The 26,630-nt window shown below is 44.4% G+C and overlaps 2 protein-coding genes across 2 annotated transcripts in view; one reads left to right on the forward strand and one right to left on the reverse strand.

Moving 5' to 3' along the window:
- apc2 (APC regulator of WNT signaling pathway 2) overlaps positions 1-26,630 on the reverse strand; it is a 61,780-nt gene that overhangs the window by 28,241 nt on the left and 6,909 nt on the right. The window contains exons 2-7 of the mRNA XM_061738850.1: positions 20,669-20,818; positions 19,572-19,662; positions 15,394-15,781; positions 13,734-13,842; positions 12,123-12,236; positions 11,970-12,044 (exon numbers count right to left, since the gene is read on the reverse strand). Of these exons, the coding sequence (XP_061594834.1) occupies positions 11,970-12,044; positions 12,123-12,236; positions 13,734-13,842; positions 15,394-15,781; positions 19,572-19,662; positions 20,669-20,797 (906 nt within the window). The 5' untranslated portion in view covers positions 20,798-20,818. The remainder of the gene's footprint in view (positions 1-11,969; positions 12,045-12,122; positions 12,237-13,733; positions 13,843-15,393; positions 15,782-19,571; positions 19,663-20,668; positions 20,819-26,630) is intronic.
- Positions 1,532-11,336, forward strand: LOC133458685 (uncharacterized). The gene is made up of 5 exons (XM_061738851.1): positions 1,532-1,644; positions 4,624-5,219; positions 7,322-7,427; positions 7,515-7,552; positions 9,347-11,336. The coding sequence occupies exons 2-5, from the start codon at positions 4,682-4,684 to the stop codon at positions 9,961-9,963; spliced, it is 1,299 nt and encodes a 432-aa protein (XP_061594835.1). The 5' UTR covers positions 1,532-1,644; positions 4,624-4,681; the 3' UTR covers positions 9,964-11,336.

Genomic DNA, 26,630 nt, shown 5'->3' on the forward strand with positions numbered 1-26,630 from the left:
ACCAGCAGACCCCCCCATCCCAGATCCCTCTGGCCTCGTCTCTGCACAGCAACCAGAACGGGAGGAAGGGATGGAGCTGGACGGGGAGGAGGTCTGGGCATGTTCCTGCTGGATCACCGCTCCATCACAGCTCGGTCAGCGACTCACTAAAGCTGGAACAGGCTGGAGAGAAGCGGTTCTGGACACCAAACCCAGGTTCTGGGGGGGTGTTTGTAGCAAACATTTTCACATTTAACAATAAAAACAAAACTTTTGTTCTCATTTCTTCCGCAAAAGAAGTTTCTCAGTAACTCGTTTGTTTCCAGTTTGTATCTATAAAGTTCTGATCAAATAATGAGCTCGTGATTTGGGGACAAGAAAACTGCAGGCGTGGGCCGAATTTGGGCCCAATATTCTTAAAAAAAAGGACTGAGGAGACAAAGACCAGATTTAATCTTTGTGCTGTCTTTGGGTCAAGGGAGGGGGAAGGGAGAAAAGAAGAAGGAATGAAGGAAAGAAGGAAGTAAGGAAGAAAGGATAAAAGAAGGAATGAAGGAAAGAAGGAAGGAAGTAGGAAAGGGAGTAAGGAAGGGAGAAAAGATGGAAGGAAGGAAAGAAGGAAGTAAGGAAGAAAGGAAGGGAGAAAGTAGAAAAGAAGGAAAGAGGGAAGGAAGTAGGAAAGGAAAGAAGGGAGAAAAGATGGAAGGAAGGAAAGAAGGAAGTTAGGAAGAAAGGAAAGAAGGGAGAAAAGAAGGAAGGAACGGAGAAAGGAGAAAAGAAGGAAAGAAGTAGGAAAGGGAGTAAGGAAGGGGGAAAAGATGGAAGGGAGGAAAGAAGGAAGAAACTAGGAAAGGAAGGAAGGGAGAAAGAAGGAAAGAAGGAAGGAAGTAGGAAAGGGAGTAAGGAAGGGGGAAAAGATGGAAGGGAGGAAAGAAGGGAGAAAAGAAGGAAGGAAGGAAAGAAGGAAGTAAGGAAGAAAGGAGAAAAGAAGGAAAGAAGGAAGGAAGTAGGAAAGGAAGGAAAGAAGGGAGAAAAGAAGGAAAAAAGGAATAAAGGAAGGAAAGACGGGAGAAAAGGAAAGAAGGGAGAGAGGAAGGAATGGAGAAAAGGAAAGAAAGAAGGGAGGGAGGAAGGAAAGAATGGAGAAAATAAGGAAAGAAGGAAGGAAAAGCAAAGAAGGTAATAAAGGAACAAATGACGAAAGGGAGGCAGGAAGAAAAAGGAGTAAAGGAGGGTAAAAAAGGAGGAAAAGAGGAAGGAAGAAGGAAGGAGAGAAATGGCAGGAGAAAGAAAGATAGAAGAATTAGGTCATTTTGACCCAAACACAGCACAAGGGTTAGAATGAAGAGTTTGGACCTGCTGGTCCAGTGGAACTAGTTAGTAAGAGGTTAGACTAGTTAATCTGCCTCAGCTCCAGAGAAGTTCAGCTTGACTTGAACTCGTGAAGGATTCCCCCCCCCCCAGCGAATCACATCCTCCTGTCAAATATGAAGCCAAACCGGTGGAACGAGAAGCCGGATGATGATAACCTGAGTGACAGAAAGCTCCGGACCGGCAGATTCCAGCTCGGCCGTGTGAGTAGCGGACGCCCCACGCCTCGGCTTTTATCTACTTTGGTGGATTTTTCCTAACGAGGGGCGATGAAAGGTGGTGACTGAAGCAGCGGTGAGTATCTGACGCTGGCTGACACCAGATTTACTCTCCACGAGCCAGAACACGAGCAGACAGCGTCACCCCCACCCCCCCACGCCGGTCTGGAGGGTTTACGGCCTCTGTTGTCTCAGACCGGCCGGCCGTGCTCTGGTGCTGGACCCTGGTCAAGACTGGACCTGTCTGGACATGAGGACCTGCAGGGTGGGGGGGAACTTTGGCTCCTTCCACTGAGATTTATGGACTTAAAGACTAAAAGAAATCTGACCTCATAATCTAAAAAGTTTCTGAATTTCTGTGGCCCTCTTGGCGCTCAGGAGGAAGTATTTAGTGTTTTTGTCTCTTAAGTTGTCACTAAGTAGACAGGAATCCCAGTCAGGTGGTATATATGTGTATATATATATATATACTGTATATATATATATATATATATATATATATATATATATATATATATATATATATATATATATATATATATATATATATATATATATATATATATATATATATATATATATATATATATATATACATATATATATATATATATGTAATATATAATGTGTTTGTGTGTATATATGTGTGTATGTATACAGGACTGTCTCAGAAAATTTGAATATTGTGATTTTCTGTAATGCAATTACCGTACAAAAACAAAAATGTCCTACATTCTGGATTCATTACAAATCAACTGAAATATTGCAAACCTTTTATTATTTTAATATTGCTGATCATGGCTTACAGCTTAAGAAAACTCAAATATCCTATCTCAAAAAATTTGAATATTCTGGGAATCTTAATCTTAAACTGTAAGCCATAATCAGCAATATTAAAATAATAAAAGGCTTGCAATATTTCAGTTGATTTGTAATGAATCCAGAATGTATGACATTTTTGGTTTTTTTAATTGCATTACAGAAAATAAAAGGACTTTTTCACAATATTCAAATTTTCTAAGACAGTCCTGTATGTATGCATGTATGTATGTATGTATGCATGCATGCATGCATGCATGTATGCATGTATGTATGTATGTATGTATGTATGTATGTATGTATGTATGTATGTATGTATGTATGTATGTATGTATGTATGTATGTATGTATGTATGTATGTATGCATGTATGCATACATGCATACATGCATACATGCATTTATGCATGTATGCATGTATATCAGGTGGTCCCACCCACTCTTCCACCACCAATAATAATCATCTAGTGCATGTATTATAATGATACGAGCTCGGGGGTCAGATCTAGAGAAACAGGCCCGCAGGAACTGCCGTATAAATGAGAATATGTGGTGAGGGCCGGGCTAACCGTCCGCCACGAACGTACCGCCGCCAGTGATGAGGAAGTCTGGGTTGCTGACAATCAGCAGAACGCATCAAGACGCTGAGCCGGTCCCTGCACATGTTATCTTGTTCTGAAAACCTGATTTCAGTCTGAGTTGTTGTTCTTACTGCTGGATACGGGACGTGTTTTCTGATCAACGCTGTTAGAGTCACTACTTTGTTGTGATTGTGGGTTTCTGAGAGTCAGCTGCTCTCTTCTGCAGCTGGAACGGTGAGAAACTTTAATATCTGGACTGTTCTGGACCAGTTTCACCCCTGGACATGACATGATATGGACACAGACCACTAGGTACAGACCACTAGGTACAGACCACTAGGTACAGACCACTAGGTACAGACCACCAGGTACAGACCATCAGGTACAGACCAAAAGGCAGAGACCACCAGGTACAGACCACCAGGTACAAACCACTAGGCAGAGACCACCAGGTACAGACCACCAGGTACAGACCACTAGGTACAGACCACTAGGCTGAGACCACCAGGTACAGACCACCAGGTACAGACCATCAGGTACAGACCACTAGGCTGAGACCACCAGGTACAGACCACCAGGTACAGACCATCAGGTACAGACCAAAAGGCAGAGACCACCAGGTACAGACCACCAGGTACAAACCACTAGGCAGAGACCACCAGGTACAGACCACTAGGTACAGACCACCAGGTACAGACCACCAGGTACAGACCATCAGGTACAGACCAAAAGGCAGAGACCACCAGGTACAGACCACCAGGTACAAACCACTAGGCAGAGACCACCAGGTACAGACCTCTAGGTACAGACCTCTAGGCAGAGACCACCAGGTACAGACCCCACGGTACAGACCCCCAGGTACAGACCACCAGGTTTAGACTCCTAGGTACAGACCACCAGGTATAGACCACTAGGTACAGACCACCAGGTACAGACCTCTAGGTACAGACCTCTAGGCAGAGACCCCCAGGTACAGACCATCAGGTACAGACCAAAAGGCAGAGACCACCAGGTACAGACCACCAGGTACAAACCACTAGGCAGAGACCACCAGGTACAGACCTCTAGGTACAGACCTCTAGGCAGAGACCCCCAGGTATAGGCCACTAGGTACAGACCACCAGGTATAGATCACCAGGTACAGACCTCTAGGCAGAAACCACCAGGTACAGACCTCTAGGCAGAGACCACCAGGTACAGACCCCAAGGTACAGACCACCAGGTACAGACCACTAGGTACAGACCCCCAGGTACAGACCACTAGGTACAGACCACCAGGTACAGACCACCAGGTACAGACCACCAGGTACAGACCACTAGGTACAAACCATCAGGTACAGACCACTAGGTACAAACCATCAGGTACAGACCACTAGGTACAGACCACCAGGTACAGACCACCAGGTACAGACCACCAGGTACAGACCACTAGGTACAAACTATCAGGTACAGACCACCAGGTACAGACCACCAGGTACAGACCTCTAGGCAGAGACCACTAGGTACAGACCACCAGGCAGAGACCACCAGGCAGAGACCACCAGGTACAGACCACTAGGTACAGACCACTAAGTACAGACAGGTACATAAACGGGTCTTCATAGCCTGCTGTACTCTAATTACACCTCGTTAATTCCTCGTGTTTCTGACCACACAGGTCCTCCTAAACCGAAGTCTGTGAGACGTCACAAGTTTCACAGGACAAAAACTTCAAAATGAGTCTCAAAGAAGACCCTTCCTGTGAAAACCACCAGGAGACTGAAGACGAGGAACTGGACCCTGAGCACTTCTACGGTAAAGATGTCTTATTGAAAGATTTCCAGAAGACTAGCCATGCGGAGAAAAGGACCACTTTGTATCTGTGCAAAGAAGACTTCAGTCAGTTCAAAGAGGGTCATCCAAGGATGAACCAGCCGGAGAAGCTGATCCGCCCTCTGACTCTTCTCAGACAGGACTTCAATCATTTCAAAGAAGACCTTTCCAGTGTTTTCAGAATACGTCATTCAAAAGAACGAGACCATGAAGACGTTACAGTGAAGGACGTCTCCTCCAGCCCCTCCAGGACCAAAACCTCCAAAACCGAGAGAACAGACGAGCCTCCTAAGAGTCTGTTCAGAAGAGACAAAAGTTCTCTAAAAACATCTCACAAAGTAAAAAGCAGGAAATTCAGAAAGGGTAAGGGCAACCAGCTGGACGTCAACGCTTCTGACGACAAGAATGAGACGAAAAACCCTTTCACTCAAATCGAACAAGGTGAGTTCATGTGGGTGCTGTTCTCAGGTACTATGCAGGTCTGGAACGGTACTTTACAAACAAATACAACAGAAAACGGTAATGTTTAAACATGTAAAACATTTGAGAACACCGCTCCAACCCTCTATCATGTCTGTGTTTTAATTCGGTTAATCTTGAAATGGCTGCAGAGCTTCCACGGGGTTGTGGATGTGATGAAGATCTGATACGTAAGGAGGTGTCCATCACTATCAACCTGGATATCATAAGCAAAAAAGAGGAAATATTTTGGGGGAAAAAATAGATCCCAAAGGCAGTTGAATAGAAAATTCAGAGTCAGAAAATAGCATGGGACCAAAACAGATCCCTGAGGTACGCCACAAGTCAGAGAAGAGGAACTTTCACCAGCGTAAATGGAAAAAAGTCCTTTTTGACAGGTTTGACGTATACCAATTTAAAACTGCATCTTTGATACCGACAAAATCAGTGCGGTTCCATGCACATCTAAATCAAGGATTAAACTGGAGTTTCCCAAAAATCCAAGTAAACATGCGTGAGAAGACAATCGATTATTGAGTGAGGTGTGTTCGACTCCGCGACGCTAGGTGGCGCCAAACGCACATTTGCGTTGGCGTTATTCCGGTTCCTTCTTTGTTGTTCGTCTTCTTCTTTTCCTGCTGTGTTGATATTCTGGCTTTCAGGGTGTCGTCACTTCCAGATTGGGGGGTCCCGGGGCGGTCGCTAGCTCGGCTACGCGTGGGTTGGTATAAATGCAGAATAACTGAAAGCTCGATCTCAAGAGCTTCAGTTCTCTTAGACTAAGGCCTGAATAAAGCTGGGCATACACTGTGCGATATTTTAAATCGTTTGATTCAGCCCCATCTCAAACTGCACGACTAAATCGCTGAGTTCAAAAGTTTTACACGATTTATGATCTCACACTGTACGTCCTGATGCGACCCGTCTGCTCACACTATACGTTCATAATACTCACGTCGGACTTCTGTTACTGGAACTGCAACGTCAAAAAGAAGTGGAAGAGGAGGAACCCCGAAGTGGGAGACACCGAAGATGCTCAGTAAAAACAAACGCGCTGCCTTAAACCTGATTTATGGTTCCGCGTTAAATCGACGGCGTACCCTACGCCGTAGGCTCTGCGTTGGTGTAACGCGGAACCATAAATCAGCCTTTAGCAATTTGTACCATTCTGTGTGGCGATAAATGAAAAAAGATGAGACAACGTCGTGATTGGACAAGGAATTGGCTGGGCAGACGTGGGAAATGTGGTCTTTTTTTCTGCTATTAAAACATGATTTGTAATGTGAATTTGCAACACTTTAAACTACAAATAATAGTTTTTGACGTGACATCAGAGATTGCGCATGCTCTCTGTGAAAGGATGAGTCCAATCTGGTCGTAGCTGCTTCAACTGTGTGATTCCTTCACGAGGAGCGACCAGGATTTCAAACACGTTTGATTTTCTTGCGAGCACACGATTTGTGAACGGGAGCTCGTCGTTTGGTGTAACTCTCTCGTTGTTACCCCACGTATACTGCACGAGGCACGACCAACGAATGGGTCAAAATCCGGCCCGATCCAAAAAATTGTTGCACGAGTGGAAAATCGGTTCAAAACGAGCCGACAATCGCACAGTGTATGCCCGGCTTAAGGTGTAAACATGGCTGTTGAAACTTCGATATCGGTCGGATTAAGGCAACGATTTGACTTTCTGTCGTAATCCGCTGAACGAACCGGTGCAGAAATGTCTTAAAGCACCACGATGGCAGCATTGCAAGGGGAGAGGAAAAGGAGGATCATCAAAAACTCTGAAAAGAGTAGTTTCAGTATGAACTGGGTCTGGAGGTTCCAGTTACAGGTGAATGTCCTGGTCATGGAGCCCTGGACCAGCTCTATAGACCTATAGATCCTAGAGAGGTCACCGACGTTTACAATATCAGTCCAACGTGCTTTCTGCACTTGGAGAAGCCGTTTGACCGTGTCCCTCAGGGAACGGACCTCTCGGCTCCAGCCAGATAAGCAGACGTTAAAGTAGCCTACTAATGGATGCACTTTTGCCTCATTTGAAATACAACCTCCCTGATTTGATGTTGTTTTCTCTGCAGATGATTTGAGTGATGACTGCTCTGCGGAAGACGAACCTTCAAAAACTCAACGGTCCCGTGGAATCACTTTATTCAGTCTCAGAGATGATAATGAGGTGAACCTGGGGTGAGTTCAAGCAGGCCACACCCACGTCATTTAATGAGAGTTAAAACCATCTAAACATGAAACGTGATGCTGTTTCTACTCTTCCAGGGATCCGCCAGCCGCAGACCTGTGGTCAGTGAAACGCTGTAAGATCATCTTATTTTATTATTTTAAAGACATATGTCTCCACTTGGGTTAGGGTTCCTCTTTTTCTTTAATAAAGTCTTAACTTTATGATTTAGAAGCTTTCTCCTGCTAAAGAGACGTGAAGTCTATTTTTGAGCTGGAAAAGCAGAAAATCCAGTCAATTTTCAAAATAAAACACCACCAGGGCGCAGGTAGGCTCAACCGACTACAGCGTGTCTAACCGCCGCTAACTGCTGGCCGTGTGACCACAGGTCCCGGTGGAGCTCTGCAAGTCCTTCGCTGCGTCCGAAATCGCATACTTCCACAATAATGAGTATGCAAAATGAGTGTGCGAGATATTTTAGTGCGTCCGAAACCTTAGAACGTACTCAAAAGTAATGTTTTAGTGTGGATTGATGGACACTAGCCGAGCAGAAACTTCCCACAATGCAATGCAGTGGCGTTTGTTTGCTAAGTGATACGTATATAATTCATAAGTATAATATTAAGTATAATAATATTATTATATAATATGAATTCAATAATATTCATATATAATAATATTATATAATGTCATCTTGTTTCGGCCAGAAGAGCGGAGCGGAGCGCTGCTACTGCTGCTGTGACAGGTTACCATGGTAAAATATTATTTTAATATTGCTGATTATGGCTTACAGTTTAAGATTAAGATTCCCAGAATATTCAAATTTTTTGAGATAGGATATTTGAGTTTTCTTAAGTTGTAAACCATGATCAGCAATATTAAAATAATAAAAGGCTTGCAATATTTCAGTTGATTTGTAATGAATCCAGAATGAATGACATTTCTGTTTTTGTAATTGCATTACAGAAAATCACAATATTCTAATTTTCTGAGACAGTCCTGTATATGTTGTTCATTGGCAATCGAGTTATGGTGCAGCTCAAGTGATATTGCGGAGTAATCCAAAAGTAATGTAACTAGTAATGTAACTAGTTACTTTCAGCAACCAGTAACTAAGTAGTGTAAGGGATTACTTTTTAAAAAAGTAACTAGTAATATGTAATGGATTATTTTTTTTGAGTAACTACCCCAACACTGTCCACGGAGGAGCTACGAGGACCAGGTTATGGTTCTGCGTCAAAAAGACGCCGTGCCTACGCCGTCACCGTGAACGTCGTTGTGAACCCTTTCGGACTTCTCCGTCACTCAATTTCGCCACGGTGCAGTACCCCCCATGACCGCTAGTTCGCGACCTTTTCCTGAATGGTTTATCCGACTTATTCCGGTCACAGTGAATCAAAGAGATAAGGACAACTATTGTGCAAAAAAACAAAACAAACAAAAAAAAGTCACACATACACGAAGAAAAGAGCGCTGAAAGTTCACGACTGCTTCAAACCGGAAACCTGAAATGCGTTGCTACCAAGCGAACCAATCCCAGCCCTCGGTCTGCGTTTTGTCTGCGTCGCCTCGACGCGTAGTTACAATTTTTGGGAGGTACGCGTCAGTGACGCCGTGTGGTATGCGTCGACGCGTACCCTACGGCCTAGGCACGGCGTCGTTTTGACGCAGAACCATAACTATTAGAGCAAATACCTTGTTGTTGCTTCAACTTTCATGCCATCGAAAACCCAACGACGTAACTTACGTTTGCAGCGACTTAATGACGTGGCTCCCCTTAGCACCTGAGTTGTGGAAAAACAAACTGGTTCACAGCTGGTTCTCAAGTTGAACAAGTTTTGAACCAGCCCTGGAACCGGTTTGGTGGAAAAGGGGTAATAGAAGTCGTGTCCCCTTGAGCTGTCATTCATTGTCATTGTTTTATCTACAGTTGCCTGCTATTTGACCTTTGACCCCAACACGGCCAACTCGGAGCTCCACCTTTCAGAGGGAAACCGGAGGGCGACCCGTGTCTGGAAGGAGCATCACCTCCCAGAACACCCGGAGCGGTTCGGCCACTGTCCTCAGGTGCTGTGCAGGGAGGGGTTGCTGGACCCGGCGTACTGGGAGGTGGACTGGACCGGCGGTGCCGACGTCGGCGTCACCTACAACAGCATCTCCAGAGACGGGGGCGTGGAGAGCTGCCTGCTGGGACACGCCGAGTGCTCCTGGAGCCTGGAGTGCTCTGAGGGTTGCTACACACCCTGCCACAACGGGAGGAGGTTCAAGTCCTCGTCGCCGGAGCCGTTCACTCGCAGGGTCGGGGTCTACCTCAACCCGCCTGCCGGATCTCTGTCCTTCTACTGCGTCTCTCCAGACACCGTGGTCCACCTGCACACCTTCACCTGCACCTTCACTGAGCCGCTGTACCCGGGTTTCTGGGCGTGGGCCTACGACGGCTCGGTGTCGCTGTGCCAGGTGGAGCTGGACTGGGAGCGACTGGGTATTAGCATGGAGAGGCTAGCCATTAGCATGGCTGAACCAGAGACCATAGACATTTATACGTAGACGCCTCATAGACTGACGCTGCCTATTGGAGCTGACGTTCAGTGCGGCCGCCATCTTGGATGGGTCTCCAATTCGCCCCCAGTGCATTTATTTCTACTGAGGAAGGTTTTATCCCCGACTACAATCATCCATAACTCCCCGAATCTTTACCCGATCTTCGATTTTTTTTTGGTTTGTTACAAACGGCAGAGATTTAGTTATGATACAGGACGCTGTCACACATTAAAAATACGTACTTCTATGCTGAAAGAGTTTGTAACAAAGACATATGGTATGGCATATTGATAAATGTATAAATTCATTTTAATGTTATTAATTTTCCTTAATTTTATATTTTAATAAAGAAACAAGTTTGATTGTTCATTTGAATTTGAGTCATGAGCTGTCATTAGGCCATTATGTGAAATTTCTATACATATAATTTCATTCTGTAACACACATACAAGCTCCCATATATACTGTAACAGCTCAGTACATTTTTTAATCAGAAAAAACCCCAGCACCCAAACAGTGGATCAATGAACTTGCATCATATAGCACTCCAGAAAAAATACTGTATTCTGTTAGAAAAAAACTTTGACCTTATTTAGGGACCCTTTTTTTGAAATTTTTGCCTTTATTGGACTAGCTAATGATCTGAATCATCTACTGCATTAATGAATGTGTTTTTCAGGTCTTGATTATTTCTTTATTATGCATTTGCTCCAGTATTGTTATGCATATGTGAAAATAAGCTAAATGATTTTGAATGATGTAATGTACTGACCATATGAGGGAGGGAAGGGGAGAGGGGTGTGTTGTAGTATTTTTTTTTTTTTTTCTTATTAATATTATTCATTTATTTTTGTTTAATTATTGTTATGATGTGTTAAAAAAGGGGGAAATATTGATATTTCTATTGTTATTGTAAATCTTATTTTTTTTTCTCTTATTGCCCTCAATAAATATATCTATAAAAAAAAAAAAAAAATCCACGTCATTCAAGGGTCTTATACTACCCTGTTAGGCTTGCAACTGGGGCTGGGGAGCTAAAACCCTTGAAAAAGAACTGTTTTGCAGTTTCTTGCGTGTGCTGGCACTCTGTAACTCCAGTGTAGTTAATTTTGCCTGGACCCATCCAAGATGGCGGTGACGCTGGATTACGTTCCAGCATGTCATGAGGTGTCTACGTATATATGTCTATGCCAGAGACCCACTGACCTAAACGCTCATTTGGTGCACTAACCTTCAAAGAAGTGCTGCAGGTTTCCTTGAAAAACAAGTTTTTTTTAACTTTTCTTTTCAGGTCAATGGTTATTTTGATTTAGGTAAAGAAGCGTCCTTGTTACGTGTCCTCTGAGGACGTCCAGTCAGAAAGACCTGCGTATTTAATTCAGTCAGTACTCACGTGAAGAGTTTGTCCTGAACACCACAATAAATATAACTTTCCTTCACTGTATCTCCTTTTCCTTTCTTTCACTTCGTCAGACAAGTTATTAAAAGGAGCCGTGCTAGTTCAACGCTAGCCCGAAAATTTAGAAAATCACAGGTCCTCTACTGTCTACCAGGGTCCAGATCTGGACCTGCAGTTCCTCTACTGACCACTTTACAGCAAAAGTACAGAGACGGCACAAAAGACAGTGTTGGTCTCCATGACAACTGTATGGGTGAATTTCTAGGAACCCCGTTAAGTAAAACTGTACAAAGACACGAATGTACGGCAGCATTCGTTAGCATCATAAGATACCATGAGCTAAGTCAGCAAAGCCAAAAGGGCTAACTTGTGCTAACTGAGCTAATCTTGGTCTGCTCCACCAGTTGCTACCAACATGTCCCGGTCCAGAAAGACGAGGAATACCAGTCACATGGTCTGACTCGCTGGCGAAGGCCTCCAGACCAGCTGACACCACAAAGAGATCCACGGCTGGCCGGAGAGACTCCCAGAAGCCTCCTGGTGCCTTCCTGCCCCCTGATGTGTGATTGAACCCTCAGCCGTGGTGATGTGGCAGCTGTTTGTGTTGTCTGACCTGCAGCTGGGTCTCCTGGTTTCCTCGGATCTCCTGCAGCTCCTTCTCCAGCTGCTCCAGGCGAGCGACGCGCACCTGCAGAACACGGTTATAGAATGAGGGGCATGTACAGCTAGCAGCGAGCCATGCGACCGCTTCAGCCGGCGGCTTCACCTGAGTCCTCTGCACCATCTCGTCGCTGGAGCCGAAGCGCTCCTCCATCACGGATCGGACCTGCTGGACCTCGAACTCCAGCTGCTGCCGGATCAGATCCATCTGCAGGGAAAACTGCAGAAACACACCGAGGTCACTGGTTCTGTCAGCGTTTAGCTGCTCAAATTACTTCCTCTCCAGCGCTAAACGTTCACCAACAAGTCTGGAGCAGGTGATTGCAGATCGATTTTAGTGTATTCCTATATTTTCTGAGCTCCCACAACTTGTTGTTTACACCAAAAATATCTCAAATGTTTAATTTATTCATTTATTTTTCTTTCTAAAAGCAACAAATAACCTTCTCAGGCCTCCTGTAGGAGTTTAATCAGCTCTGGGTATGAGAGACATCAGAGCAGGTCAGTAGAGGATGCTAGGGGCGCCCCCCCCCCCCATCAAATCAAGAGATTAAAGAAATAAAAAACAAATAAATAAATAAAAATATGCTGTAAAATGCAAATAATTATTAAAAGAAGGTGTTATTTCATGTCTGTGGGTGACTGTCAATAGTAATTAAATATTGTTTAAATATTTATTTGGTTCCAAAATGTTTTTTATTTTATTTTATTTACTTCCGGAAGTAAGGAACGCCGGTCAAACAGAATCCAGTGTAAACTCTCGTAACCCTGAAATTCAGTTATCAGCAACGAATCAGCAATCAGTATTGTGACGTTTTCATATGTTGTTTTTAATCTAATGTGATTGGACAATTCATTCCCCGTCTTTTTTAGAAAATCAAACTGAACTACACAAACCAGGTTTTTATGTTTGTTTTAAATAGGTTAAATCACACTTGCTTTTGGAATAATATTTGTTGATCAAATATCTGAAAGAATGGAACGTTACCTTTTCAAATAATATAAATTCCAGACAGAACAATGGGAATGTTAATGTTTTTCTTCTCTCTAATGTGTAAAATAAACTTACGGAAGAGTATTAGGGCCAGGCAGGAGAAAAATAAAAATAATATTTAGAGGAGGAAGATTTTTTTTTTCATTATGCACTTCGAGAAAAAAGTCGAAATTTCAAGAAAAAAGTCGAAATGTTGAGAAAAAAGGCGAAATTTCGACTTTATTCAAGAAATGTCGACTTTTTTCTCAAAAAAGTATTTGTATTTCAACATTATTCTCAACATTTTCACACTTTTCTCGAAATTGTATTTCAACATTAATCTCAACATTTCGAGTGCACAATAAAAAAAAAATCTTCCCCTCTCAAATATTTTTTCTCCTGCATGGCCCTAATACTCTTCCGTATAAACTGAACCCAAACCTGGAAGAAAAAAATAACAGTGGATTTGTTGAAATGTTAAACCCCTATTTTATGTTTATGTTTTCTTTTTCCACTGCAGCAGAACTGAACTGCTTCACTAAACCTTATGACCAATAAGCCATTGTTGGATGGTTAAATTTTTCAAAATTAAAGAACATAAATATTATTTTCTACCTTTCTTTTTTCCCCATTGTACCAAGCTTGTACCTAACCGTGACTTCTGCGTACCGTTACACCCATGTATGCCAAAAACATCGTTAGCACCAGCCACCGTTGGTGTGTGTGTGTTTGTCTGCGTCCTACCGTGTCGATGCGCGGCAGCTGAGCCAGTTTCTGCGACAGCGCCTCCAGCTGGCTGAAGTACCAGCAACGCTCCCGCTCCTCCCGGTCGATCTCCCCCAGCAGGAGGTTCCTGCAGATGTTCAGATTCAGCTGTAAACATCTGCTTTTGGCGCTAAAATCAACCTGTCCGAGCCTGTTGATGCTCGGCGTTTTACAGTGGGGCAAAAAAGTATTTAGTCAGACACCAGTTGTGCAAGTTCTCCCACTTAAAAAGATGAGATAGGCCTGTAGTTTTCATAGCTACACTTCAACTATGAGAGACAGAAGGGGGGGAAAGAATCCAAGAAATCACATTGTAGGATTTTTAGTGAATTCATTGGTAAATTCCTCGGTAGAATAAGTATTTGGTCACCTACAAACAAGCAAGATTTCTGGTAACTTCTTCTTTAAGAGGCTCCTCTGTCCTCCACTCCTTACCTGTATTAATGGCACCTGTTTTAACTGGTTATCAGTATAAAAGACACATGCAGTTTTTTACTTTTTCATCTGATTTTAATTCATATCCAACTAGACACAGTGGCAATCTTCATTTACCCTTGATTGATGATTGATGACATCTGGTCATCAATTTAATATTACATTTAGATCCAAAACTCTGGAATGACTTGAATGTGTCGCTGATGTCAACATTATCTTTTACCTCCTCCTCCATCTTATTCTGTCTTAACCTTCAATGTCTTTATCTTTAATTTAATCCAGATATTGTATCCATGTTCTCTTTTACTTCGAGAAAAAAGTGGAAATGTCGAGAAAAAAGTGGAAATGTCGAGATTAATGTTGAAATACAATTTCGAGAATAAATTTGAAATACAATTTCGTGAATAAAGTCAAAATGTCTCCTCTGGCCCATCAAATCCAGTTAGGGGAGCGACTGACAGCTATAAATGCAGCAGCCGTAACTAACTAACTAACTAACTAACTAACTAACTAACTAACTAACTAACTAACTAACTAACTAACTCACATCCTTGGAGTGGAATGTTAAGGGTACGTAAGTTATGCAACTGCATATGTGTTTCAAATCAATATCGTCATCAAATTTGGACTTTTTTCTCAACATTTCGACTTTTTTCTCTAAATTGTACTTCAACATTAATCTCGACATTTCGACTTTTTTCTCGACATTTTAACTTTTTTCTCGAAGTGCATAATGAAAGAAAAATATTTGAGAGGGGAAGATTTTTTTTTATTGTGCACTTGTCGAAAAAAGTTGAAATGTCGAGAAAAAAAGTCGAAATGTCGAGAAAAAAAGTCGAAATGTCGAGATTAATGTTGAAATACAATTTCGAGAAAAAAGTCGAAATTTCGCCTTTTTTCTCAACATTTCAACTTTATTCACAAAATTTTGACTTTTTTCTCGAAATTGTACTTCAACATTATTCTCGACATTTTGACTTTTTCTCAACATTTCGACTTATTTCTCGATATTTCGACTTTTTTCTTGAAGTGCATAATGAGAAAAAAAATCTTCCTCCTCTAAAATATTACTTTTATTTTTCTCCCGCCTGGCCCTAATACTCTTCCGTATATATCTCATCTTTTTAAGTGGGAAAACTTGCAGGTGTCTGACTAGATACTGTTTTGCCCCTCTGTGCATCGAGAGCGTTGCTCCTCCTCCTACCTCTCCTTGTACAGCTCCTCCAGGTGATGGTCGCTCAGTCGTCCGTCTGCTCCGCTAATCACCGCCGTCTTGGGCGGGGCCCCGTCCAGGAAGTGATGCGGCATCATGATGGAGGCGGCGGCGGACAGGACGTCCCCGCCGGACGCCAGGCTCTGGCGGGACGCCGGCCTCAGGGGGTTCCTGGCCCGACCCGCCGCCATGGAGGAGGAGGACGAGCAGCTGGAGGACGGGGGCAGGGCCAGGTGGTCGTCCCCGGCCCCGCCCAGCCCCGGCCCCTGGAGCCCCGGGAGCCCGGGGAGCCCCGGCCCCCCAAGGCCGCCCGTCAGCAGCCGCAGGTTGTGGGGTTGGTGTTTGAGCTCGTAGTAGTTGGTGAGGTCCATGTGGAGCTCTGGGGAGGAAACGAGTAGGTCAGTTCGGACTGACCCGGGACGCACAGAACATTCATGCTGGGACCTCCGTCAGGTAAGACCCACTCATGACCTTGGACCATCGTCCACTTTACACCTGGCAGGACCAGAACCGTAGACCAAGGCCCAGTCCCAATCCCCCCCTACTCCTACTTTTCATCCCTACCCCTAAATTTTGCGCGTTCCCGTGAGGGTAGTGGTGTCCCCATTCCTCTTTGCATCTAGGGCTAGTGGACATAACGAGGGCTAGTGTGTATGAATCCAGCCCTTCAGAATGAGGGATTTCAGATATTGACTCGCCGACGGAGGGCCTGAGAAATTTCCCAGAATGCTTTACCTCATCATTTGCAGACTGAATCAAACAAAAAAACATGGCGGACATTTCTAATTTTTAGTGAATAAAATCAATATTTTGAGTTAGTTTCTGCATAAAAATGCGTTTTGATTACATTTCTAGCTAGAAATATACATTTTACTTTCATAATATTCACTCAGTGAATGTACATAATCACTCGCTTGCCCGTTTTTTCAGATCTCGCCAGAATAAAGGCTGATTCTATGGTTCCGCGTTACACCAACGCAGAGCCTACGCCGTAGGCTCTGCGTTGATTTAACGCAGAACCATAAATCGCCGGCGGCTCTTCTCATCCCTGAAAACATCGGAGCAAATTTCTTAACAGGCGTTATTTGGATAAACTGAGCCCAGGTTGGGGATCTTAACGGTTACTTTTACGCCTGAAAAAATATTAAAACTTAAAGTGGCATATTAACAGCGCTACAGCTGAAATTAAAACAGCTTTTAGCTCTGGGCTTCCTGATATGGTGTGACGTTTGTGCAAACGTAACTACACAGTCGCTTACGTACCCGAATGTAAACCACGCAGTGACGTAGCAAGTGGTGTCCCAATCCCTAGGGAAGATTACAAGGGCCCTACCCAAGTGGCTTCATTTTTAGAGCTAGTGGTAGAAAATAGGGGGTGTATTGGGATTGGCCCCAAATCTCCGGTTCTGGTCCTCGAGGTCCGGTTTCCCAGCTCCAACACACCTGATCCAGATCAAAGGTCTTCTTTGGCATTTCTAAACGATGCAGGACACCGGACCTCAAGGACTTCAAGGACCTCAAGAACCTCAAGGAACCCAAAGATCCTCAACGACTTCTACGACCCCAAGGCTCCCTGCCATAGTCGGTATAAGAACCGGAGACCTGTCTGCAGGTTCCATGGTGGTCCAGCCTGTGTTTCTCCATGAAGACTCCCTGGTCTGGGGTCTGGTTAGGTTTTTAGGGGCCAATAACACTCTACGGGTCCCGGGGTTCAGGTAAACCCATTTAGTCCACATGCCCCCGCTACATATCAACCCCCAAACCATCATGCTGAAACCTTCGTACCCAAGAAGCCTACTTTTGTTTGTATTTTATAATTTTTGTATTATTTATCCTATCATTATAAATACATTAGGTGAGTTTATGTCTTTTTTAATTAGTTGCTTATATTCTTTTGAATTCTTTGGTTTGTATAAATGTTTTTTTTCCCCCTTACTTGATTATGGGATGGCTCAGAGTTCATGCATCAAATGTATTTTCTTGCTCTTTAAATTCTGCCTTCAAAATCAAAACATTTGGTTCCAGATTAGACCTCAAAACATCTGCCACCGGTTCAGTTCTGGCCGACACGTTCTCTTAATTACAAATAAAGTATCATTTCATGATTCTTATTTAATTAGACTGGAGTAACTGAGCTGACGAGCAGAACCCGGCTGCTGCTTTTCATTTTCCTCGGCCGTTAACTGGATTCTGGTCCAGATGATCTAATAGACACCAATGATGAGGCGCTGCTGGCGGCAGCCAATCAGCCGGTCCAGGCTGATGGGGATGTTACAGTCGTGTCTGGGAGTGGTCTGGTTCTGAAGTGCTCGGCGATGAGATTTATTCTTTAATCTACAGCAGATGGAAATCTGCTTGGTTTTACAGCAAATCCTTGGAAAATGTCGCTAAATTAGTCTATAAAATCTCAGACTGTTCATTAACATTGAGTCGCAGGGACGGCAGACACATCCCTCTAGACCTCCATCCAACCTGCTTCAACACCTCCGTCCAGACCTCCCTCCTAACCCTAACCCAGACCTCCCTCTAGACCAGGGATATTCAATTGGCGGCCCGCGGGCCACATGCGGCCCGCCAGGAGCCTTTATGTGGCCCCTGGTCATATTTCAAAAAAGGGGGTGTTTGTTGAAAAAAAATAAATAAATAAATAAAAAAAAAAAATTATAATATTTTTATAACTGGCTACTATGGACTAAAATGGTTTGCTCAATGCTTAATATAATATTCAAATAAGGAAATCTTGGTGGAAAATGGTGCTTTGTCATTATGGCGTTTTATTAAAAGTAGGTCAATATCAATTTCATTAAGTTTGCACAATGCATGGTTTCAAAATGAACTTGCATTTAAAATAATATTTCTTTATCTGAATATTATATTTAACATTCACAATGACTATATCTGGAGACAATTAATACATCATTCATATGTAAACTAGATATATTCAAATGTATAATACAAATGTATTATATTTACATAAGTCTTCGTCTTTGAGTGCAAAATACATTTTGAAAACCCCCACATTTTCAAATTGTGCGGCCCTCTCCATACAGTCCTTTTGCAGATGTGGCCCCCGGCCGAATCTAGTTGAATACCCCTGCTCTAGACCTCCGTCCAGACCTCCATCCAGACCTCCCTCCTAACCCTAACCCAGGGGTGTCGGACTCCAGTCCTCGAGGGCCGGTGTCCTGCAGGTTTTAGATGTTTCCCTGCTTCATTGCACCATGATACAAGTGACTGTGTCATCAACAGAACTATCCAGACTTTGATGACAAGCTGGTGACGATGATTAATTAGAATGAGGTGTGTTAAAGCAGTGAAACATCTAAAACATGCAGGACACCGGCCCTTCTGGGATTCAGTTTGACACCTGTGCCCTAACCCTAACCCAGACCTCTCTCTAGAAATCCCTAGACTGTAACCCTAACTCAGACCGACCTCCAGACCTCCGTCCAGACCTCCGTCCAGACCTCCCTCCGACCTTCTTCAACACCTTCCTCCAGACCTCCCTCCAAACCCTCACCCCAACCCTAACCCAGACCTCCCTCTGACCTCCTTCTGACCTCCTTCCAGAAATCTCTCTAGACCTCTCTCCAGACATCCTTCCAGACATCTCTCTAGACCTCTCTCCAGACATCCTTCCAGACATCTCTCTAGACCTCTCTCCAGACATCCTTCCAGACATCTCTCTAGACCTCTTTCCGGACATCCTTCCAGACATCTCTCTAGACCTCTTTCCAGACCTCCTTCCAGACATCTCTCTAGACCTCTTTCCAGACCTCCCCCCAACCTCCCTCCTAACCCAGACTCCCCTCCAACCTCCTTCCAGACCTCCCTCCAAACCCTCACCCCAACCCTAACCCAGACCTCCCTCTGAACTCCCCCCAGACCTCTTTCCAGACCTCCCTCCTAACCCTAACCCTGACCTCCCTCCAGACCTCCTTCCAGACATCTCTCTAGACCTCTTTCCAGACCTCCCTCCAACCTCCCTACTAACCCTAACCCAGACCTCCCTCCACATCTCCTTCCAGACCTCACCTCCCACCCGATGTAAACGGGCTCTGGGGGTGTTTACTAGAATAATAACATGTGATAAAACAACTTAATTCAGAATTAATTAGAACATTACAAAACATGCTAACACACGGAACCATAAGAGAGTACAAACGGACCTTTGAGCTGGTGCAGAACGTCGCTCCTCCCAGACGACGCCAGAGTTCCCGCCTCCTGCTCCAGTTTACTCTGCAGCTGCTTCAGCACCTCCTGCACCAGTGAACAGAGTCAGACCCTGGACGGTTCAGCCCCAAAACCAGACATCAGAACCCACCCAGTACCACAGCGAAGCCTGCAGAACCCACCCGGTGCTGCAACGGGCAGACCGACCTCTGTCTGTGTCCTGATTCTGACGCTAAACCCGGCTGAGCTCAGCCAGATAATCCAGCTGCTCTGCATCTGGACACGTGTCATGTGCACATGTGACTGATGGGAGTTCAGTTCTGATCCGTAGCTTTTCATTTGATTGATTACTTTGCTCTGGAGATCGGATCATTTGATTGGATGCAGAAGATTCGATTCAGACATGCATTAAAGGTATAGTCTGTAATCGTATTCAAAAACATTTATTGTTATACTGGGTGAAATGGTCCTTCCATCTTGAGAGTAGCCAGTGAATAATGTGTTCAGAAAAAGGAAAGAAGAAAATCCGACCTCTCTGACACCTTTAATCCTGTAAAAACTCTGACCAATCTGTTTTTTGTGCACCGAGTGGTACGGATTGGTCAGAGGACCAGAGGATTGGCAGGGGGGAAAGAACCAATCAGATGCCTCCATTTTAAGTGTCTAAAAATGATGCGCAGTGCCCACCCAATCAGAAACGGTACAGATATTCTGTGATATGTTTTTATATTTATAAAAAAATAAAATTATAAAAAAATAAAGGATCCCCATAACTTTGATTGGGTGGGCAGGACACACGTTTGGGTGGGCACAGCCCCCCCCGCCCCCCCCTAAAACCGGCCTCGCTTACAGGTGAATGAGACATGGGGTAGTTTTGTTGAAAATGTGCTGTCCAAAATGTCCTTGAAAACTCGACTCCTGCAAATGCGCGTTCCCCAAAGTTTGTGGGGGCGTGGCTTTGGACGGAGCGCTGACGGGAGGGGGAGGAGGGGGCGGAGCTTAGAGGAGGTGCCACTTTCAAATCTTGCTAGCTCTCCAACATTACAGACTATACCTTTAAAGTGCACGCGCATGCATGTTTCCGGGAACTGACCTTCATGCCGAACGTCTCCGTCTCCAGCTTGGACAGGTGGTTGGAGTTGTCCTCCAGCTCCCTCCGCAGGTGGGAGTTCTCCTTCCGGAGAACCTCCACCTGGAGGGCCAGCTGGTCGTAGGAAGCCATGTTCAGACTCCGCAGCGCCGCCTGCAAGAGAGACACAAGTGAGGGAGGACGTCAGGTGAGACGCAGGTGAGGGAGGACGTCAGGTGAGACACATAAAATATGAAAGAAATAGGTTAAAAAATTTTAAAAAAAATTACGCCCACAGAGTGCAAGCTGACTCATTGGGTGACGTATTTTAGAAAATCATTTATTCTGAAAGGATAAATAAAAACGGAAATGTGAGTCGGCTGATCGTCAGTGGCTTTTACTGGTCCCAGTGTTAACCAACTGAAGAATTCAGCGCAACCCACAGCTTATAAACCCCCAGGTGGTTTCGTGCCTTGTTGAGCCGCATTTTGTAATAACGGTGCATTTTGTAATAAACGTCCAAAATGTAATAACTTTTTCATTTCATTTTGTAATAAACTGCCCCATTTTGTAATAAATTTTGCCACATTAGTTATTGCATTTTGAGAAGATTATTATAAAATGCACTTGCAACTTTTTTATTTTCTAGGAAATGTACAAATAATATAGAATATATTGAACCAATACGGACATATATTATGCTCCTATATATTGATGTCATAATATACAGGTGAAGGTCTGAAAATTTGAATATATTGCAAAACTTAATTTGTAGTAAATTCAACTAAAGGTGAAACAAATATATTATTTCCCACTACATTCAAAGTGAGATATTTCAAGCCTTTGTTTTGTATAATGTTGATGATTATGGCTCACAGTTTATGAAAAAAATTAGAATATTTTATGAAATCAATAAACAATTCAATCATCAAAATTATAACAAATAAAGGTTTAACACATCTTGCTTTGCATGTAATGAGACATATTAGTTTCACCATTTAAGTTGAATTATTGAAATAAATGAACTTTTACACCATATTCTATTTTTCCGACCTTCACCTGTAGTTATATTTATATTTACCTGCATACAGTAAATCTCGGTTGATGTGGACGTACATGTAGCAAAAGAGCATAGGCTATTTCAGTTGCTAGTATGGTTGGCTGTTCAATGTTATTAAAGCACTTTAAACCTTAACCGTTGTGCTGTCTTCGGGTCAAGGAAGGAGGAAGGAAGAAAAGAAAGAAGGAAGGAAGGGAGAAAAGAAGGAAGGAAGGAAAGAAGGAAGGAAAGGAAAAAGGAACGGAGAAAAGAAGGAAGGAAGGGAGAAAAGAATGAAGGAAGGAAGGAAAGAAGAGAGGAAAGAAGAAGGAAGGAAGGAAGGAAGGAAGGAAGGAAGGAAGGAAGGAAGGAAGGAAGGAAGGAAGGAAGGAAGGAAGGAAGGAAGGAAGGAAGGAAAGGAAAAAGGAAGGGAGAAAAGAAGGAAGGAAGGGAGAAAAGAAGGAAGGAAGGGAGAAAAGAATGAAGGAAGGAAGGAAAGAAGAGAGGAAAGAAGAAGGAAGGAAGGAAGGAAGGAAGGAAGGAAGGAAGGAAGGAAGGAAGGAAGGAAGGAAGGAAGGAAGGAAGGAAGGAAGGAAGGAAGGAAGGAAGGAGAGAGCAGGAGGAAGGAAGGAAGGAAGGAAGGAAGGAAGGAAGGAAGGAAGGAAGGAAGGAAGGAAGGAAGGAAGGAAGGAAGGAAGGAAGGAAGGGAGGATGGAAGGAAGGGAGGAAGGAAGGAAAGGAGAAAACAATGAAAGAATGTATGAGGGGAGAAAAGAAGGAAGGAAGGGAGAAAAGAGGAAGGGAGAAGGAAGGAGAGAGAAGGAGGAAAGAAGGGAGGAGAATTAGGTCATTTTGACCCATTTTGTTTATCATATAAAATAAATAAATTTCTAAGCAGTTTAGAAGTTTTGGGGATGTCCCTTTTTTTGGCGCTGCTGAAATCGGGCGTCCCTTATTTCTATTTCTGAAAGGTGGCAACCCGGGCCCCGACCCGGGCCCCGACCCGCCTGGAAGCGGTGCTGGAGAAACCTGCATCAGCGGAGGGAGGTTTGGAGGGAGGAAAACAACGGAAACAAGACCACGTCACCAGGGGGAGATGGCAGATGAAGCGAGGCACCCGAGGGTGGAGGTCAGGGCTGCACATGCTCAGTCTGCACCTCATCCCCCACCGTGGGACAGAACCAGCGACCTTCAGCGCCGATCCCCCCCCCTCTGTTCCTGTCCGACTCAGCAGATCTGGAGCTACAGTGAATGTCATTACTGTCATTGCTGTATTCATTATGATGCTGAGCTGCATCTCTGCTCTGATCAGCTCTGATCAGGAAAAATACATCACACACACACACACACACACACACACACACACACACACACACACACACACACACACACACACACACACACACACAAAGAAAAGAGCGCTGAAAGTTCACTACCGCAATAGATGGATAGATGGACGGATAGATGGAAAGATGATAGATAGATAAATAGATGGATGGATAGATGATAGAATGATAAATAGATAGGTGGATGGATAGATGGATAAATAGATGGATATATGGATGGATAAATAGATAGATGGATGGATAGATGATAGATAAATAGATAGATACTTTATTGATCCTGAAGGTAATTTAGGGCATCCAGTAGCTGAAAAAACACATAAAAAGCTCTGCTCAGATCAAACATGGAACCTCCTCATCTGCTCAGACACCAGCAGCTTTTAACCAGCAGAAAAATCAAAGTGTGTTTATTAAACCGACGAGCAGCTAAAATAAATCAATTCCACCCCCCGATGGAGTCTGCTGATAATCAACCCCCACAGAGCCGAGGCCGACATGAACATCTCCATCATCTGAGCTCCACCCGCCATGTTGACTCAAACCAGCGTAGCTGGAAAACACGATGGACACTGAAGCTTTATTCTGTTTATTCTCCGTTTCTACTCCTTCTTTTGATGAACATTACTAGGAAATCAGAAATCGGGACCCCCCTCATGATATAAATGAGAAAAAAGCTTCCAAAACTCTCTTCAGATGTCACAGTCTGGTTATTTTTATACATTTGATGGTATAAACTAGGTCTGGGCGATATATCAAGATTTTAATATATATCGATATATTTTCAAACGCGATATGGTACGAGACAATATCGTTTATATCGATTAAAATTTTTTTTTTTTTTTTATGATTTTGATATAGCTTATTTTGTGACAAATTGACTTGAATGTTTTATTTGAGATTTGCACAAATGTTTTGTTATTTGCACAACTGTCAACCTCAGTGGAAAAGTGTCTGTTACTGTCTACATTGTATTAATTGTACAGTGTATTTTAATTTAATTGTTATGCAGGAAAGGGATATTTGTTTTATTTTATTCAAGAAGCATTTTTATTCTATATATGCAGGCAGTTTATTTTTATTTCATTTGTTTTATACATTTTGATATTGTGCAGACCTCTGATAATAAAGGAACCTGTGTGACATTTGGCACGAGGCTTTGTATTAAAACTGACTGTTTTTTTAAGGGTTTGCCTCAGAAAAAATGAAGCTAACAGAGATGCTATGCTATAATGCTTTGGAGGAAACCCCAATTATGGCACAGAAAAAATATCGATATATATATCGAGTATCGCCATTTAGCTAGAAAATATCGAGATATAACTTTTGGTCCATATCGCCCAGCCCTAGTATAAACAACTTATTGAACAAAAGTATGAACAAAGCAAACTGGTCTGGAGATATGTCCTTTGGAGGAGGGTCACAGCAGGAATACAGCCCATAATATATGTTTGAAGGTCCCCTGGGACTGCAGAGCTCCGCCGGGGAGTGTGTGTGTGTGTGTGTGTGTGTGTGAGACTTTAATGTTCCCATCAAAGACCTTGGATGTATTGATGTGCCCCGTTACCATGGCAACAACCCCGCATCCCCACATCCCTGCCTCGCTGTCACGGTGACACATTTCCATCAACTGATGGCTCTTTCTGCTTTCTCTTTGACACACACACACACACACACACACACACACACACACACACACACACACACACACACACACCCATGTCCCCGCAGTCACCGCAAAGCATGCTGGGTACAGTAGGGGGAGCCTGAACCCCCACATCACACAGAGAGATCAGAGAGCCCAACGAGCGTTGAGGGAGCCAGTTAACAGCACTGTTGCCATGGAGACGACCTCCCTGCCACACGCGACCTGGATACGAGATGATGACGGCATGAAGAAAAGAGGGAACCAGGAAGATGGTTATCAGGTGACTTTTCTGGTGAGGAAACGAGGAAGACGATTCCTGGAGGAGTCTGAAGCTCCGGTCCCGGACGGGAGGAAGAGAGGAGGAGGGAGAGGACGGAGGAGAGGAAGAAGGAAAGGAAGAAATGAGGCCAAGGAGAGGAAATCTGCTGACGTTACAGAATAATTGCTTGAGCTGCAGAAAGATTTCAGAAACTCGAGCAGCACTGAGACGTCCTCACTCCTGAGGTCCTGAGGTCTCGCTCCTGAGGTCCTGAGGTCCTCACTCCTCAGGTCCTCACTCCTCAGGTCCTGAGGTCTCACTCCTGAGGTCCTCACCCTTGAGGTCCTAAGGGTCCTCACTCCTCAAGTCCTCACTCCTGAGGTCCTGAGGTCTCGTTCCTGAGGTCCTGAGGTCTCGCTCCTGAGGTCCTCACTCCTGAGGTCTCACTCCTGAGGTCCTCACTCTTGAGGTCCTAAGGGTCCTCACTCTTCAAGTCCTCACTCCTGAGGTCCTGAGGTCTCGCTCCTGAGGTCCTGAGGTCTCACTCTTGAGGTCCTCACTCCTCAGGTCCTTACTCCTGAGGTCCTGAGGTCCTTACTCCTGAGGTCCTGAGGTCCTCACTCCTGAGGTCCTCACTCCTGAGGTCCTTACTCTTGAAGTCCTAAGGGTCCTCACTCCTGAGGTCCTCACTCCTGAGGTCCTAAGGGTCCTCACTCCTGAGGTCTTCACTCCTCAGGTCCTCAGGTCCTGAGGTCCTGAGGTCTTCACCCCTAACACCCTGAGGTCCAGCGGCGTTTTTCATCATCAAACATCTCCTGGAACAATAATCCGTCTCCTCCAGCTCCTCCTCGTCTCCTCCTTCCCCACCCAGAGGATGCGGTTGCCATGACAACCAGACACTCTCAAGAGAGAGGAGGAAAAGATGGAGGATGGGAGGAAGTGTGGGGGGCGGAGGAAGTGATCGACACGCTCTTTGTCCACAGAAGCATCTTTGAAGGCGGTGCCCCCCCCCCCAAAGCCGCTCCGGGGGTCGGCCGTCGATAACGCCGCCGCTAAAGGAAGCGTTTATTGAGCTTGTGAGCAGCTCAGTGTCGTTTCCATTTCTCAGGCGCAGCGCAGAGCTGCTTCTTCTTCAGGCATTGTGGGCAGATTTAAGGAGACAGAAGCAGATCGAACCCTAACGTTTTTGTATTCAGGATGAAAAATATAACTTTAATCTTATTCTAGAGGTGAGAGACTTCCCAGGAGAAGGTTGAAGGTCGCTGTGACGCTGAAATGCTGCACAGGCGCGGCCCGGGGAGCTGGCTGTCCGATGATTAAAGGTTCACTGGACATTTATTCAAGTGAAAATGTGGATTATTTCAGCCTCATGAAGTCTCACTGCTGCAGTCAGGCCGACCTCAGCGCTGCAGCATCCCGGAGGACGACGTCTGGGTCCTTCATCCCGGGAAGTATCTCGTCGAGACAAAAGACCTTGAGGTCCCTCGTCTCGGACCGGGGAAACCGGGGAAACCCGGGCTCGGCCCCCTGGGCGTGGCCAGGTCTTCTCTCAAGGGATGTGGCCCCTCATTTATTGTCATTGATATTTAGAATTGATATATTTTAATAACCTCTCCTGCTTGTGACCCTGGTACCCCATCAAATCCGCCCCTACTAGGCCCGTGGCGACACCCCTTAACGACTTTGACCAATCAGAAAAA

Source organism: Cololabis saira, chromosome 13 (assembly GCF_033807715.1).
Source record: "Cololabis saira isolate AMF1-May2022 chromosome 13, fColSai1.1, whole genome shotgun sequence".
Lineage (NCBI taxonomy): Eukaryota > Metazoa > Chordata > Actinopteri > Beloniformes > Belonidae > Cololabis > Cololabis saira.

Coding starts and splice junctions, on each gene's coding strand:
- LOC133458685 (XM_061738851.1), top strand. CDS start 4,682: ATGAGTCTCAAAGAAGACCCTTCCTGTGAAAACCACCAGGAGACTGAA. Junction 7,428..7,514: donor GATAATGAGGTGAACCTGGG/GTGAGTTCAAGC, acceptor CTACTCTTCCAG/GGATCCGCCAGCCGCAGACC. Junction 7,553..9,346: donor CCTGTGGTCAGTGAAACGCT/GTAAGATCATCT, acceptor TTTTATCTACAG/TTGCCTGCTATTTGACCTTT.